General features: G+C 45.3%; 1 protein-coding gene across 1 annotated transcript in view; it reads left to right on the top strand.

Annotated features, from left to right (window-relative positions):
• Nucleotides 1-15110, top strand: part of LOC311497572 (myelin-associated glycoprotein-like) — a 30052-nt gene that overhangs the window by 6894 nt on the left and 8048 nt on the right. Inside the window, exons 5-6 of the mRNA XM_084557884.1 lie at nucleotides 11-95; nucleotides 386-484. Coding sequence (XP_084414010.1) covers nucleotides 11-95; nucleotides 386-484 — 184 coding nt within the window. The remainder of the gene's footprint in view (nucleotides 1-10; nucleotides 96-385; nucleotides 485-15110) is intronic.

The following is a 15110-nucleotide window of genomic DNA, read 5'->3' as shown; positions in this document are numbered from 1 at the left end:
GTTTGGACAGGTAACATGCTGTATATTTACATTGCTGCTGGAGCAGCTGGAGGTTTGGTGATCCTTGTAGCAGCAGTGATAGTTGTTAAAAAATGGTAAGTTGCTATAGAAACATGGATTCATTTGATTAAATGTAAGTCAACAGTTTGTTTAACATAAAAGCACAACACTAAACAAAAGACCAGTGATAAATATATACTTTTAAATCAGGCATTTGTTAATACAATGCAACAATATGGCTTATAATAGTCAAACCAGGCAGAGGCAGAAGGTCAGCTTGAAAATGATTCTACGTCATTAGAATCAGTTCAGTCTTGTAGTTTGCATTACAAGGATTCAGTGTTTGTATAAAGTGTGCTTAAATTAATAACCAATATTCTGCCAGTAGGAGGAGATCTGGAGACACACCAGAGCCTGACATGAGCACCACAAAGTCAGACAAAGAGGTGGAGCTCTCAGCGTCTCAGTATGCCACGACACAAAGGTTTTACTTTAATTCACATAAAATACAAACCTCACAGTGTCTTTATATGTACATTTAATAACTGTACACGTTTGCTTTCTGCACCAGTCAGGAAAAGACAAAAGAGAACTATGATGACATGGGATGCCAAGGCATTTATTCCAATGATCATATTTATGGCAACATGGAGGTATGTAAACTTTTCTTCATGCGTTCATGACACACGTGCATGCAAGAGGAGAGAGAGTGGGCCCCTTGGCATTTTATATAAAGCCAGCAGTCTCAAACTTGGGTTTAAAGATGGACAGTGATTTTCAATTGGATCTGCTAAATGGTGTAGTGGTTAAGACCAGCTTTTTTCACCTTACGCTGCTGGCAAAGGTGAAACCCTTTCTTACACATCAGCACTTTTAGACAGTAATCCATGCCTTCATTACATCTCTGCTGGATTACTGTAACGCTCTTTATTTTGGGGTCAGCCAGTCCTCCCTCGCATGTCTCTAGCTGGTTCACAATGCGGCTGCTCGTCTCTTAACTGGAGCACATAAGAGGGAGAACATAACTCCCATTCTGGCCTCCCTCTACTGGCTGCCTGTGCATTTTAGAGTCCATTTTAAGATTCTTTTATTTGCCTTTAAATCTTTAAATGGTCTCGCCCCACCTCACTTCTCTGAGCTTCTCCATCCTTACACTTCTGCTCAGTGTCTCAGGTCAGCTGATCAGCTGCTCCTGGAGGCACCAAGGTCTAAGTGGAAGCTCAGAGGGGAAAGTGCTTTTTCTGTTGCTGCTCCCAAATTATGGAACGATCTACCACTGCACATCAGACAACCCCTCTCACTGTCCATTTTTAAAACTTGAGACCCTGCTCTTGTTTAGTGCTTTTAGTGTTTTTTTTTATTGTTTTTATTGCTTTTATTGTTTTTAATTGTTTGTCCTATGTTCATATTCTTACCTATGTACAGCACTTTGTTTCATCTGAGCTGAGCTGAGTTGAGATAATGTTGTTTCCTTTGCAGAATGATGGAGATGATGCACTCTACGCCAACATGTAACACACAGAGGAGCTGTCCATGTCCGTGCTGTTGAAGTGAGAATCAAAAAAGTTGTAAAATATTTCTGTATACATCACAGACATTTCTTTTTCTCTCCTCCTGAAACTTACATTGTTGACAAAGTTTTCATGCCCATCAATGCACATGTTCTTGCAGTTGTTCATTGTTGTGCATTGTGCATCTGATCAAATAATGTGTTCCTAAACAGCATGAAGCTCTTGTCGCAGTTTCTTTGCAAATGATGATTCTTTAGTTAAATTTTACACAGTTTTCGCTTTAATGACACAAAGCTACTGCACATATACACTCACCGGCCACTTTATTAGGTACACCTGTCCAACTGCTCGTTAACTTAAATTTCTAATTAGCCAATCACATGGCAGCAACTCAATGCATTTAGGCATGTAGACATGGTCAAGACGATCTGCTGCAGTTCAAACCGAGCATCAGAATGGGGAAGAAAGGTGATTTAAGTGACTTTGAACGTGGCATGGTTGTTGGTGCCAGATGGGCTGGTCTGAGTCTTTCAGAAACTGCTGATCTACTGGGATTTTCACGCACAACCATCTCTAGGGTTTACAGAGAATGGTCCGAAAAAGAGAAAATATCCAGTGAGCGGCAGTTCTGTGGGCGCAAATTCCTTGTTGATGCCAGAGGTCAGAGGAGAATGGCCAGACTGGTTCGAGCTGATAGAAAGGCAACAGTAACTCAAATAACCACTCGTTACAACCGAGGTATGCAGAAGAGCATCTCTGAACGCACAACACGTCGAACCTTGAGGCGGATGGGCTACAGCAGCAGAAGACCACACCGGGTGCCACTCCTGTCAGCTAAGAACAGGAAACTGAGGCTACAATTCGCACAGGCTCACCAAAATTGGACAATAGAAGATTGGAAAAACGATGCCTGGTCTGATGAGTCTCGATTTCTGCTGCGACATTCGGATGGTAGGGTCAGAATTTGGCGTCAACAACATGAAAGCATGGATCCATCCTGCCTTGTATCAACGGTTCAGGCTGGTGGTGTAATGGTGTGGGGGATATTTTCTTGGCACACTTTGGGCCCATTAGTACCAATTGAGCATCGTGTCAACGCCACAGCCTACCTGAGTATTGTTGCTGACCATGTCCATCCCTTTATGACCACAGTGTACCCATCTTCTGATGGCTACTTCCAGCAGGATAACGCGCCATGTCATAAAGCGCGAATCATCTCAGACTGGTTTCTTGAACATGACAATGAGTTCACTGTACTCAAATGGCCTCCACAGTCACCAGATCTCAATCCAATAGAGCACCTTTGGGATGTGGTGGAACGGGAGATTCGCATCATGGATGTGCAGCCGACAAATCTGCGGCAACTGCGTGATGCTATCATGTCAATATGGACCAAACTCTCTGAGGAATGTTTCCAGTACCTTGTTGAATCTATGCCACGAAGGATTAAAGCAGTTCTGAAGGCAAAAGGGGGTCCAACCCGGTACTAGCAAGGTGTACCTAATAAAGTGGCCGGTGAGTGTATATTTATATTGAAGTGTGCCTTTTGAATTTCCTCTTTCCTCTTCAAGATTGTTTCATCTGAATGGCAGATAAGAGCACAGCTGTGAAAGATTACAGTAAATAGTGTAAACATAAAAATGTATGAGAGAACATTAATGCCATATTAAGGGTCTTACGAGTTCACTGTATCTGCATTTATGAATATTTGAAGGAAGCACCCTCATCGACCGTATTAATCAGGTACTCAGTCACCGATCAAAAACAATATTTTTGTGAATTGTCACTTCCACAACATGTCAATAAAATCATTGAGCGAATTAAAATGTTTTATCTGTGTTTTCTCAATTTTTCAGCCAGTCCAACAACACCAAGAACAGGGGTGTCAAACATGCGGCCCATGGGCCAAAACCGGCCCGCCAGAGGATCTAATCTGCTCCGCAGCATGAATTTGCAAAGAGCAAAATGCGGAAATTACATAGAAGACTACTAGTATTTCGGAAAGGTTCATTAAGTATATGAAATGTCCTATGTTCAACATGGTTCCTGAACGCACCATAGTGCATGTGTGGTAAATGGTATGGACAGGTGTCAATCTGTCCAAGAGGAGTGGGTGGGACCGAGAGGAGAAAGACAGAACAAACTGGATTCAAATGAGCTCAAACAAGTGCGTGCACCAACGGTTTGATACCATAGACTAATTTACTTAATTGATGGACTTAATTGATATCAAATTCAAAGGTGGGGACCACCTGGTCAAAAATAAATGTTATAGGTGCTTTTCGAAGTAGATTTGTCATAATGTATTTTCTTTTAACGAGTAGGGAACTATGGGACCACAGTGGTTTTGTTAATGTATGGGATGCTGAGCTCTTATGGGTTTTACATGCACATGAATTTAAGTGACATCCCATTCTTAAGCCATAGGGTTTAATATGACGTCGGCCCACCCTTTACAGCTATAACAGCTTCAACTCTTCTGGGAAGACTTTCCACAAGGTTTAGGAGTGTGTTTATGGGAGCGCATTTGTGAGGTCTGACACTGATATTGGACGAGAAGGCCTGGCTCGCAGTCTTCGCTCTAATTCATCCCAAAGGTGTTCTATCAGGTTGAGGTCAGGATTCTGTGCAGGCCAGTTAAGTTTTTCCGCACCAAACTCTCTCATCCATGTCTTTATGGACCCTGCTTTGTGCACTGGTACACAGTCATGTTGGAACAGGAAGAATCCATCCCCAAACTGTTCCCACAAAGTTGGGAGCATGGAATTGTCCAAAATCTCTTGGTATGCTGAAGCATTCAGAGTTCCTTTCACAGGAACTAAGGGGCCTAGCCCATCTCCTGAAAAACAACCCCACACCATAATCACCCCTCCACCAAATTTCACACTTGGCACAATGCAGTCAGACAAGTACCGTTGTCATGGCAACTGCCAAGCCCAGATTCATCCATCAGATTGCCAGATGGAGACCTCTGAGCACTATGCGCCTCAGCATCCGCTGACCCCGCTCTCTCATTTTACATGGCCTGCCACTTCGTGACTGAGTTGCTGTCGTTCCCAACCGCTTCCTCTTTGTTGTAATACCGCTGAGTGTTGACTGTGGAATATTTAGTAGTGAGGAAATTTCACTACTGGACTTGTTGCACAGGTGGCATCCTTTCACAGTACCACGCTGGAATTCACTGAGCTCCTGAGAGCCACCCATTCTTTCACAAATGTTTGTAGAAGCAGTCTGCATGGGTAGGTGCTTGATTTTATACACCTGTGGCCATGGACATGATTAGAACACATGAATTCAGTTATTTGGATGAGTGAGTGAACACTTGTGGCGATATAATGTATATATGAAGCTAACCAGGTCTCTCTGCACCCTAGAAAGAGTCATACATTATAACTGCTGCTATACACACATCCTAAATTTAATACTCTAGTAGACCTGTCATGTGCTCACCTACCATGTAAAGAGTTATCTGATTACTCAGAATAGCTTTGACCCTCCTGTAAAATAAGAGAACAGACAACAGAAGTAACTGCTATTCCTAATTTGTCCACGGTTTTGGTCAGAGTAGCAGACAGAGCAGAACATCCAGAACCAAACAGTTGATGGCAATAAAATTGCACTTTTTTTACACTTTTATTTTTTTTAAAGGAAATTCCAGGTTGTTCATAAATGTTCAGAAAAAGGATAGCTCAGTGATGATGCACATGAACTTCTTTGAACTAAAACAAAGGGAAACATTTGGAGTTATTTATAGGTTATTGTACTATAATATTGCTGGTCCGGCCCACTTTAGTGTTACGGTTTTGTCCGGGGAAGTGGTAGGACCCAAACGCAGGACAAAAAGTGAGGAGGCTGGAGTCGGCAAAACAGGTGTTTAATAAAACAAAAGGAAACAAAAGGGGCTGCTGGAAGAGCAGGAATACCAAAGGTAAACTAAAAAATCCAAACTCTCAAAAAGACAAAAAAGGAAACAAGAAACTAAAGGCGAAAAAACACTTGGAACACTGAGGGAACCGGCAAAAACACAGTAGAGCAAAAAACACTAGAAACACTGGAAAAACACGAGACTCACAGAGTAAAAAAAACCATTGGGACACACAGGGGAGACTCACAGTGAGAAACCATTGGGAATGACGTGACAGGAACAAAGGGGAAGGCAGCGCTATATATGCACACACAAGGAACCAAGGGGTGACGAGACACAGGTGACAGAAATCAAGAGGCACAGGGTGAAACCAATACACAATCACAGAAACACAGGGAGTAAAACAGGAAGTCAAAAACTCAGCAAAATAATACAGGAAACAGGGAGACAAGAAACATGAACGAAACTCAAAACGTGAACACAGAAACAGAACCATGACATTTAGATCACATTGAGCTGTATGTGGCCCCTGAACTAAAATGAGTTTGAGCCCCCGACCAAGAAGAAGGAGTACCAAGTCACAAAAGTCTGAATCCTATATGTGTGTTTTAAAGTAGGAATAAAATTAAAGGATGTAAAAGGCCACATGGAGGAGGATGGTGGATTCTTTTAACTTACTTTGTTTGACAAGCTTGCTTTTTAAATCAGTTTGCTTACATTCACTTATCAGCTTCAGCAAGAAAAAATTCTTAAAAATAAGTTTCAACACACGAGTAAAATGCATTTTAGTTAATGAGCATGTAGCTACCAGAAACTCTTCATGCTTTGTTTGCTTTGTTAATAATTATAGACAGTGATGGCAGCGTGAGCTGTCTTGCATGAATGTGTGAACTCGGCCCACAACGTTTCTGTGTTATTACGCCTATACTATTGTTAGCTCCGGCTAACAGGAGATGCGGGTGTCTACGTGCGGGAGGAAGGACCACTCTTGAGACGAATATCACGATTTACTCGCTTTACTTGAAGTTGGCAGCAAACACAGGTGAGTAACATTAACAGCCGAACGCTCTAGCTCCAGCGCAGACAGACGTAAGTCCACACCAAAGCGGCGAGCGATCATACACAGGCTGTAAACATCAGAACTCTACCAAAAGCGGAACCGGAACTACATATCTGTTACGTAGTTCCGGGAGGGATTAATAGCTACGAAATTCCATCATAAAACATAAAAATACCCTAATTTAATAACTCAAGGTGAAAGCCACAACATCACTACACTACCCCCCCTTTAAGCATACCGAGTCCCTTCGGTGCTAAATGGTGTAAACAGTCAACGTAAACAGTCAATTTAACCCAAAACCAACATTACTAAACTGGACCAAAACACATTATCTAAGTGTCCTGATAACGAGCTGGGGGGTGTATCACTCGCCCCTTTTGCGTTCTTCTTGCTGGAGGTCCTTGGCTGACCCCTTCTGACCCCAAGGTATGCATCTCCTCCGGGTGCTGCAATCCGGCGTTTGCCTCCCATGGTGGGTGGCTTAGGAGGATCAAGCCCAGTTTCATTCAGTTCATTGTCGCTACTGTGCTCGGTACCCAGAGGCTGTAGTGCATCGGGGCCTTGCTCCGAGGGTGCGACTGGGTTCTGGCACTGAGGGAGAACTTTGTGTCTCTGTCGCCTGATCCATGCAGGAATCACATCACCTGCATACAGCTTCAGCCGGTCATGGTGCATGACTTTTCTTTCACGCTGGGTCAGAATCTCATATAGCACTGGACCGCAGCTGGCCGTAACTATATATGGGCCTTTCCAAGGGGCTTGTAACTTGGGGCTGAAACCTTTCTTTTTTGTGCTGTCTCTTACACAGACCAGGTCCCCAACATTGTAGCTGTGCTGCTGAGCTCTTAAGTCATGCAACCTCTTCTGCCTTTGTTGAGCTGCTTTGAGGTGCTGCCGAGCCATCTCGTGGACCTCGTTAAGGCTCTTTTCCAGTTCCTGTACATGATCGAGGGGTTCCTTTCCACCCTGCTTCAGTTCTGCCACTCCCAGCCAGAGGTCCTGAGGCTGATGGACTTCTCTTCCCAGCATTAGCATGTTAGGTGTAAATCCAGTACTTGAATTCTGTGCACTGCGGTACGCTGCTGTTAGTAGGGGTAAGTGTTCATCCCAGTTTTTCTGGCTTTGATCCACGTAGCAACGGATCATCTGGAGAAGCGTGCGGTTAAATCGTTCCACTTGTCCATTTGAAGAGGGATGATATGGTGTGGTCCTGGTCTTAGAGATCTGGAAGAGCTGACAGATGTTCTTAAATAGTTCACTCTCAAAGTTACGTCCCTGGTCAGTGTGTAACTCTAACGGGGCTCCAAAGCGTGTAATGAAGTGGTTGACTAGAGTCTTGGCTGTTGTTTCAGCTCCTTGATCTGGGATTGGGAATGCCTCCACCCATCTAGTAAACTGATCCATAATGACCAGGATGTACTTGTTCCCAGAGGACGAGATGGGAAATGGGCCCAATACATCAAGATGCAACCGGTCCATAGGTGCTCCGGCCTGGTAGGTCTGCAGCCTGGCTCTTCGTGTGGGACTACTTGATTTTTGAGTTTTGCACTGAGGGCACTTTTGAATGTACTTGCTTAGATCACCACCCACACCATACCAATGGTAACTTTGCCGGACACGTTGCAGAGTCTTTGCCTGTCCTAGATGCCCAGACTGTGGAGGGTTATGACAAGCCTGCATAACTTCAGTTTGCAATGATGTGGGGACCAGTAACAGCAAGGATGGATTACTTCTGTCAGCATTCTCCCAGCGGTAATGTAAAACTCCCTGGTGAAGTTCAATTTGAGGCCAACAGAGCCAGTACTTTCTCACTGCTGGGCTTTCCATTGTTACCTGCTCTCTGGTTGGAAGAACTCCAGATTCCTTCCAGTCATGTAGGATAGAAAGCACTGGATCATCCTTTTGTGCAGATGCCAACTGTTGGCAGGTCAGAGGTTGCAGCCAGTTTACTGTGGAGGTATGGTGGTCAGCGTCGTCTTGCTGCTGCAGTTCTGTGCCATTCCCGGAGTCCTGTATGGTTATCTGCCTGATGACCAGAGGCACCACATCATCCACATCCTCTTCAAATCTCGCCCACTGTTTGTGCAGTCTTTGGCAGTGGGAACATCCTTGACAGGGAAGTTCTGTCACCTCCTTTCCTGCTTGATAGCAGTCACAGTCTGTTGTACCCTCTGTACTGCATCTAGACAGTGCATCTGCATTGGCATGTTGCCGCCCGGCACGATGTTCGATATCGAAGTCATACTGGCTGAGCTCCTCGAGCCAGCGAGCTAACTGGCCTTCCGGGTGCTTAAAGCGAAAGAGCCAAGTCAGACTGCTGTGATCTGTTCGGAGGAGGAACTTCCTGCCAAGGAGAAGGTGGCGGAACTGCCTTGTGAATCTCACAATGGCCAGCAGCTCCCGTCTGGTCACACAGTATCTCTGCTGTGCAGGGGTGAGGTGACTGCTAGCATAGGAGATAACTCTCTCCTCCCCCCACTGAAACTGCGACAGCACTGCGCCAATACTGTGGTTAGAGGCATCGGTGTCGAGGATGTAACAGCCTGTGGTTGTCGGATAAGCCAGAACAGGAGCAGTACTTAGTTTCTCTTTGAGCTGCAGAAAGGCACTCTGCTGGGGTTCACCCCACTGGAACTCTGCTGTCTTCTTAAGGAGATTGTTCAGGGGGCTAGCCAGCTCAGCAAATGCAGGAACAAAGCGGCGGTAGTAGTTGCAGAGCCCTAAAAAAGCTTGCAGTTGCTGAGTGTTCTTGGGAGGTTGCCACTCCTGCACGTCCTTGACCAGTGCTGGGTTGGGGCTTATCCCGTCTCCACTGACCACGTGTCCCAGGAAAAGGACCTCATCTCTCAACAGCTGACACTTCTTTGGTTTGAGCTTCAAGCCATAGCTATGGAGGCGGTCAAAGACGTCGGCTAAGTGCTGCAAGTTCTCTTCAACCCCTCTGCCAAGGATGATTATATCATCCAAGTAAACAAGAAGCGTCTTCCACTGAAATCCTCTGAGGACCAGTTCCATGGCTCTCTGAAACGTTCCAGGTGCATTGCAGAGGCCAAATGGCATCCTGGTGTATTCATAGAGGCCATAGCGGGTGATGAATGCTGTTTTGTCACGGTCTTTGGGATCTACAGCAATCTGCCAGTATCCACATTGGAGATCCAGAGTAGAGAAGACGGTGGCTCCCCCCAGAACATCAAGACACTCCTCTATTTTAGGCAGTGGGTATGCATCTCTCAGTGTAAGGCTGTTAAGACGCCGATAGTCGACACACCAACGGACACCACCATCCTTCTTCCTTACGAGGACTATTGGGGCTGCCCACTCAGAAGAAGATGGTACAACTACTCCTGCCTCCAGCATTTCTTTGAGGTGCTGCTCCTCTTCACCCTGGAAACCCAACGGTGTCCGGCGGACTGGTAGGCGTACTGGTCTGACAGTCCCAGTGTCGATCTTATGGGTAACAGCAGAGAGATGGCCTAGATCTGTTTCACTGGTTGCAAAAAGAGTCTCGTACTTGAAGAGGAGCTCAATCAGTGCCGCCTGCTGTTCTGCACTGAGAGCCTCACTTGATGACAGGTACAAGGCTCGCAGGTGCTCCGGTAGGTCAAGTGCATTTCCTGTCACTCTTCCAACCATTGGCCTGGCGTTTTCACTGCTCTCTTCCTCCAACTTGTCCTCCAGCCGGTCACATTCTGAGTTGCACATGATAAGAGGGTCATCAGGAAATGTTTCAACCAAGATGCCAACACAAACACCCCGGGGCAGAGCTGCTTTGGCATTTGAGAAATTACAGAGTCGGACAGGAACTCTGGGGTTCATGTAGATGGCAACACTTCCCGATGAGACAGTCTCAGTTATGTCGAGAGGCTCTAGAACTGCTGGGAGACCAGGTTTCGGGTTTTCAACTTTGCCCCATACCAGGCACTCACTTTCAGGTGGTAGGGTGACGTTGTCTTCCAGGAGCACACGTGCCACGGAGTAGTCTTCCCCATTTCCTTCAATGACCCAGGAAGGCACTGGCTCATTGCCAACAAACACCTTGCGACCAGCGAGGACAGTCATGTCAGCAGCTTGCATAGCATCCAGGCCCAGGAGGAAAGAGTCATGAATGCGGCTGACAAAGACTTCCCAGTTGAATTTTCGGCTGCCAATTCCCAGGGTCACCTCCACTTTACCCCTGGCAGACATTTTGCTTCCAACTCCAGCATTTCGGAGGGAGGTCTCACTGAGAGGCTTCTGTGTCTCAATTTGGAGCATGTTATACACTTCTTCAGATATCACTGTAGCTTCTGCGCCAGTATCCACAACTGCTTTAAAGGGCTGGCCATTCACTGTCACTTCAATCTGCAAACTGGGGCCTCTTTTGGTTGTGCGTCCTAGTTGCGGGGGAAGAGCTTGATCCTCTGTGGTTAGAGGTCCCTTGACAGTGTCTGGCTTGCCTTTTAGGCTGAGGTCCTTAGGGCGAGTTGGACTTGGTGACCTTGAACATTCTCTCATAATGTGTCCCACTTCCCCACAGCGGAAACAAGCGATTCTGTTTGCTTGATTTGGGCTGGGTGATCGCATCCTAAAACTTTGTGAAGGCAGTTGCTGTGCTGGCCTCCTTCCACGGTCTTCGTATGTTCTATCACTATATGGTACAGAGCGTTCCATGGAGCCTACACCCCCACAGGCTTTAGCCACAGGCTGCAGTTGCTCCAACTTTAGATGCAGCTGGTCCACCCTGTCCATCAGCATTTTGAATTGTTCCTCTGTAACATACTTTGGGCTCTGCAGGCGTCGGGAGACAGGGAAGAGCTCCTCAGAGCCAGCATCTTCTCCATCTGCCCAGGAGATACGTCTGGCCCTCCCCGTCCTCATCTCCGTTTCACGGCCCAAGGTTGCTCTAAAATTATGTTCGTGGGCCTCAGCTTGCTTCTGTGCCTCAGCCAGTGAGTGTGGGTCGCGGTTCATTACTTCATAAGCTACTTTTTGGTTCCTCAATCCTTTTAAAAAGGCATCAGTAGCAAGTTGATCCTGCAGTAGTAGGTCTGTTCCAGGATAAGCCAGACTCACCAGACGTCGCACCTCCTCAGCGAACTCTGCTGGAGATTCTTTTCCTTGACGCAGTTCTCCCAGCTTCCTGCGAACAGTTGTAGGGGGATCTTTTACTCCAAACCGTTGTGTGAGCTGCTCCTTGAGGAGTGTATAGTCTTCGCGGATATGTTCTGGCAGGGAGCAGACATAGCGGATAGCAACTCCACGGAGGCACTCATGAAGTCTATCAACTCGCTCTGCACCAGTCCATCCATACTTGCGTGCTTGGCGCTCAAAAGGCAACAGAAACGAGTCCCAGTCCTCTTTGCCATCATATGTTGCTAGTTTGACCTTGCAAGCTTCATTGGGCCGTTGTCGCATCATGTCCTGCCTATTTCCACTGTTGCCAGTGGCGCCATATGTGTCATGTGAAGTCATGTGTGCTGGGGCAGGACGTTGAGGCAATCGCTCCTCTCTGCGTCTCGTTGCTGGGTCGTGCAGGCTGGGGATGTTAAAGGGACCTGGATTGCGTGACCTCTGCCGAATTACCTCCAACTCTGATGCAAAAGGTGTGTCTGCTCGAGTGCTGGGGTGGTCTTGGGTCACTTGAGATGACGACTGCGGGGGGACTGCATCAGTATGCTGGGCCAAGTTGCTTGGTATAGCTCTTGTTGTTGATTTTTGCTCTGCCGTCACATGCTGTAGGATTGGTGTCACAAGCTGTTGAAGTTGCTGAGTCTGGTGGTCCAATAGCGTTTTCAGCCAGGGTGGTGGCCCTGAATCTGGGGGCGCTGCTGTAGCTCCAAGCGATTCCTCACCTCCATCCATTATTTTCTCTCTGTGGGTTTCTCTTCTCTTCTTTTTGATTTATAAATTTTCTTCAGTGTAATGTTTTTTTAGGCTTTTCAGTTTTCTTCTAAAAGTTTTTCACTCTTTAGTTTACTGTACTCTAATCGCCTCACTTTTGTTGCAGTGTGGAAATCTTTACTTGATTTAAGTCTTTAATAACGTCTTCATTTCCACTTTTTACAGTGTAGACTTCTTGGCCGCTTGCCAGCTTCTGGACGCACCGTAACGTACTTCCGCAGATCCCGGTGATTCGTACAGTAGCCTACTTGTTAGCCACACTGGACAGCGGATTTTTTTTTTGATTTTTTTTTGATTTTTTTTTCTTTTTCTTTTTGCCTCTGTCTTTGATAATTCTACCTTGTCGCGCTTGAGCGATCATCCGACGTGAAGGTCCGCTTCTCCCGGTCGTTAACTCCCGTCCGGCCGGCTCGAGATCCCACTTCTGACACCAGTTGTTAGCTCCGGCTAACAGGAGATGCGGGTGTCTACGTGCGGGAGGAAGGACCACTCTTGAGACGAATATCACGATTTACTCGCTTTACTTGAAGTTGGCAGCAAACACAGGTGAGTAACATTAACAGCCGAACGCTCTAGCTCCAGCGCAGACAGACGTAAGTCCACACCAAAGCGGCGAGCGATCATACACAGGCTGTAAACATCAGAACTCTACCAAAAGCGGAACCGGAACTACATATCTGTTACGTAGTTCCGGGAGGGATTAATAGCTACGAAATTCCATCATAAAACATAAAAATACCCTAATTTAATAACTCAAGGTGAAAGCCACAACATCACTACACTATGAAAGAAACTGTTGCCTGAACTGATATATAAGTGATGTGAGTCCTTCTGTTCGTACACTACATTTTGACGAGGAATCTCTACAAACCCCCCTCACTCAATGACTGCTCTCTGACCTTCTTCAATACTTAGTCAACACATTTATGTTGGCCAGATGGTGGACCTTTAAGACTAATCAACAGCTGATGAAGTCACTGAAGGCTGAAGCAGTGACTGGAAACTAACTTGTTTCCAGTGGCCAAGTTGGAGATACATTTTGTGGTACTTCTCAATAGATCAGTGGCAACAGTTCAAAGATCAGGTGATCTGAGAGATCAGGGAGGAAGTGGGCTGCTGGGAATGCAGTTGACCAAGCTAAGAGCTCCCTCAAGATCAAGGAAATTATTGATAACATGCTCTACAACCACAGCAACAAAACACATAAGCTTATCAATAATGTGCAATGCAGATATATTTAGCCAATGTAAATCAGCATCGTCAGTAGCATTTAATAGTAACCCACAGCATGTTGTAAGAGAGGATAATGTACTGCTTAATGCGACATGGTACAGCAGTAAAGTCAACTATTAGACGAGCCGGTACAACCCCTAGTTGCTTAGTAGTATAGTATATAGTGTATATAATGTATGAAAAACATTAGGAAATCAATGAATGGTAAATGGTAAATGGCCTTGTTTTTAAATAGCGCTTTTCTACCTATTGGTACTCAAAGCGCTTTACAGTCACAGATGCATTTAGCCATTTCCACACTAAATCACACACACATTCACACACCAGTGCCATGCACATTCCAGGGATCAAACCCTCTGGTTCATGGATAATCCGCTCAATCTACTGAGCCACAGCCGCCCCATAAATATGCATTGATGAATCATTATTGGAACTTAATAACCTCTACAGGCTAATCAGTCATATCTAGATGAACCTAATACCACATTCAGGAAGATACATTAACTGAAAGCTTGTGAGATGTAAACCTGGTAACTTTCATCAACGTTCCAAATACCTTCAGAACAACGACTGACTCTGATCTCAGAGATCTTTGATTAATCGTTCCTTTGATGACAGACAAGGTCAGGACTTCTCTGGGCTGTCCAGGACTCTCTTTAAAGTCCAGGGGACCTGATCACCTCTCATTCAACTCTGGGACTTCAGCAGACAAACCAGTGCCCATGAATTTATTGAATTTACATGGACAATTGAATCTACACAACATGTCAGCATCCTCAGTTGCGATGTCTGCAAGGGCAACTGCAATGCAACCGCTGAGACAACTTTCTCTCTCACCGTTAGACTGTGTGTGTCAAACTGTGAGGAGGATATGAGACTACAGTGTAAATGAAAAACATGTCAGGTCCCTTTTATGCGAAATGCATGCAAAACAAAGAATGTTTCTTTTGTTGCGCTGAGTATGATCCTGCCAAACAGAAATCAAGACGTTAGATTTCAGTTTGATGTTACGATATGTAGATGATCAGAAATCAAGAGCATGAGCAGACTCCATACAAGAACCCTGACCATGTGACTTTCAAACTGAGCAAAAGAAATCCTGTCTTGAATGCACTGCATCTGTGATACATGAAATGCAAGGTACAGTGAACATATTATTTTTCTGTCGAAAAAGTGCATTTGCTCCTTGTTAACTGGTATTCTCTGTGTTTGTTTTGACAAAGACTTTGCAAGTGTGTACTGTAGGCGTGACCTTTCACAGATGTGTTACCGCTTTCATTGAGCTCCAGCTGTTAAAAAAAATATTCCACTGTATTGTATCTTAGCATATTGTTGTCAAGGTGTTTTAAACCCCATTGAGATGTAAATACATTTTACGAATGTGTAATCAACCTTGTTGGACAAATAGATGGATTGCTGTGCTACTGTGTGTTACTGTTTCAGTTTTTCTGTCTCTCTTCAGTTAGTTGACATTGTCACAAGTGCATCTGATAAGGAGTCAACAAATGACAACAACAGCTTTAAAAAGTGATAATTGCCTCACTCATATGTAAACTAGTAC

Source organism: Chelon labrosus, assembly GCF_963514085.1.
Source record: "Chelon labrosus genome assembly, chromosome: 12".
Lineage (NCBI taxonomy): Eukaryota > Metazoa > Chordata > Actinopteri > Mugiliformes > Mugilidae > Chelon > Chelon labrosus.
The sequence above is the reverse complement of the archived record's forward strand: the minus strand, read 5'-3'. Positions and strand labels throughout refer to the sequence as shown.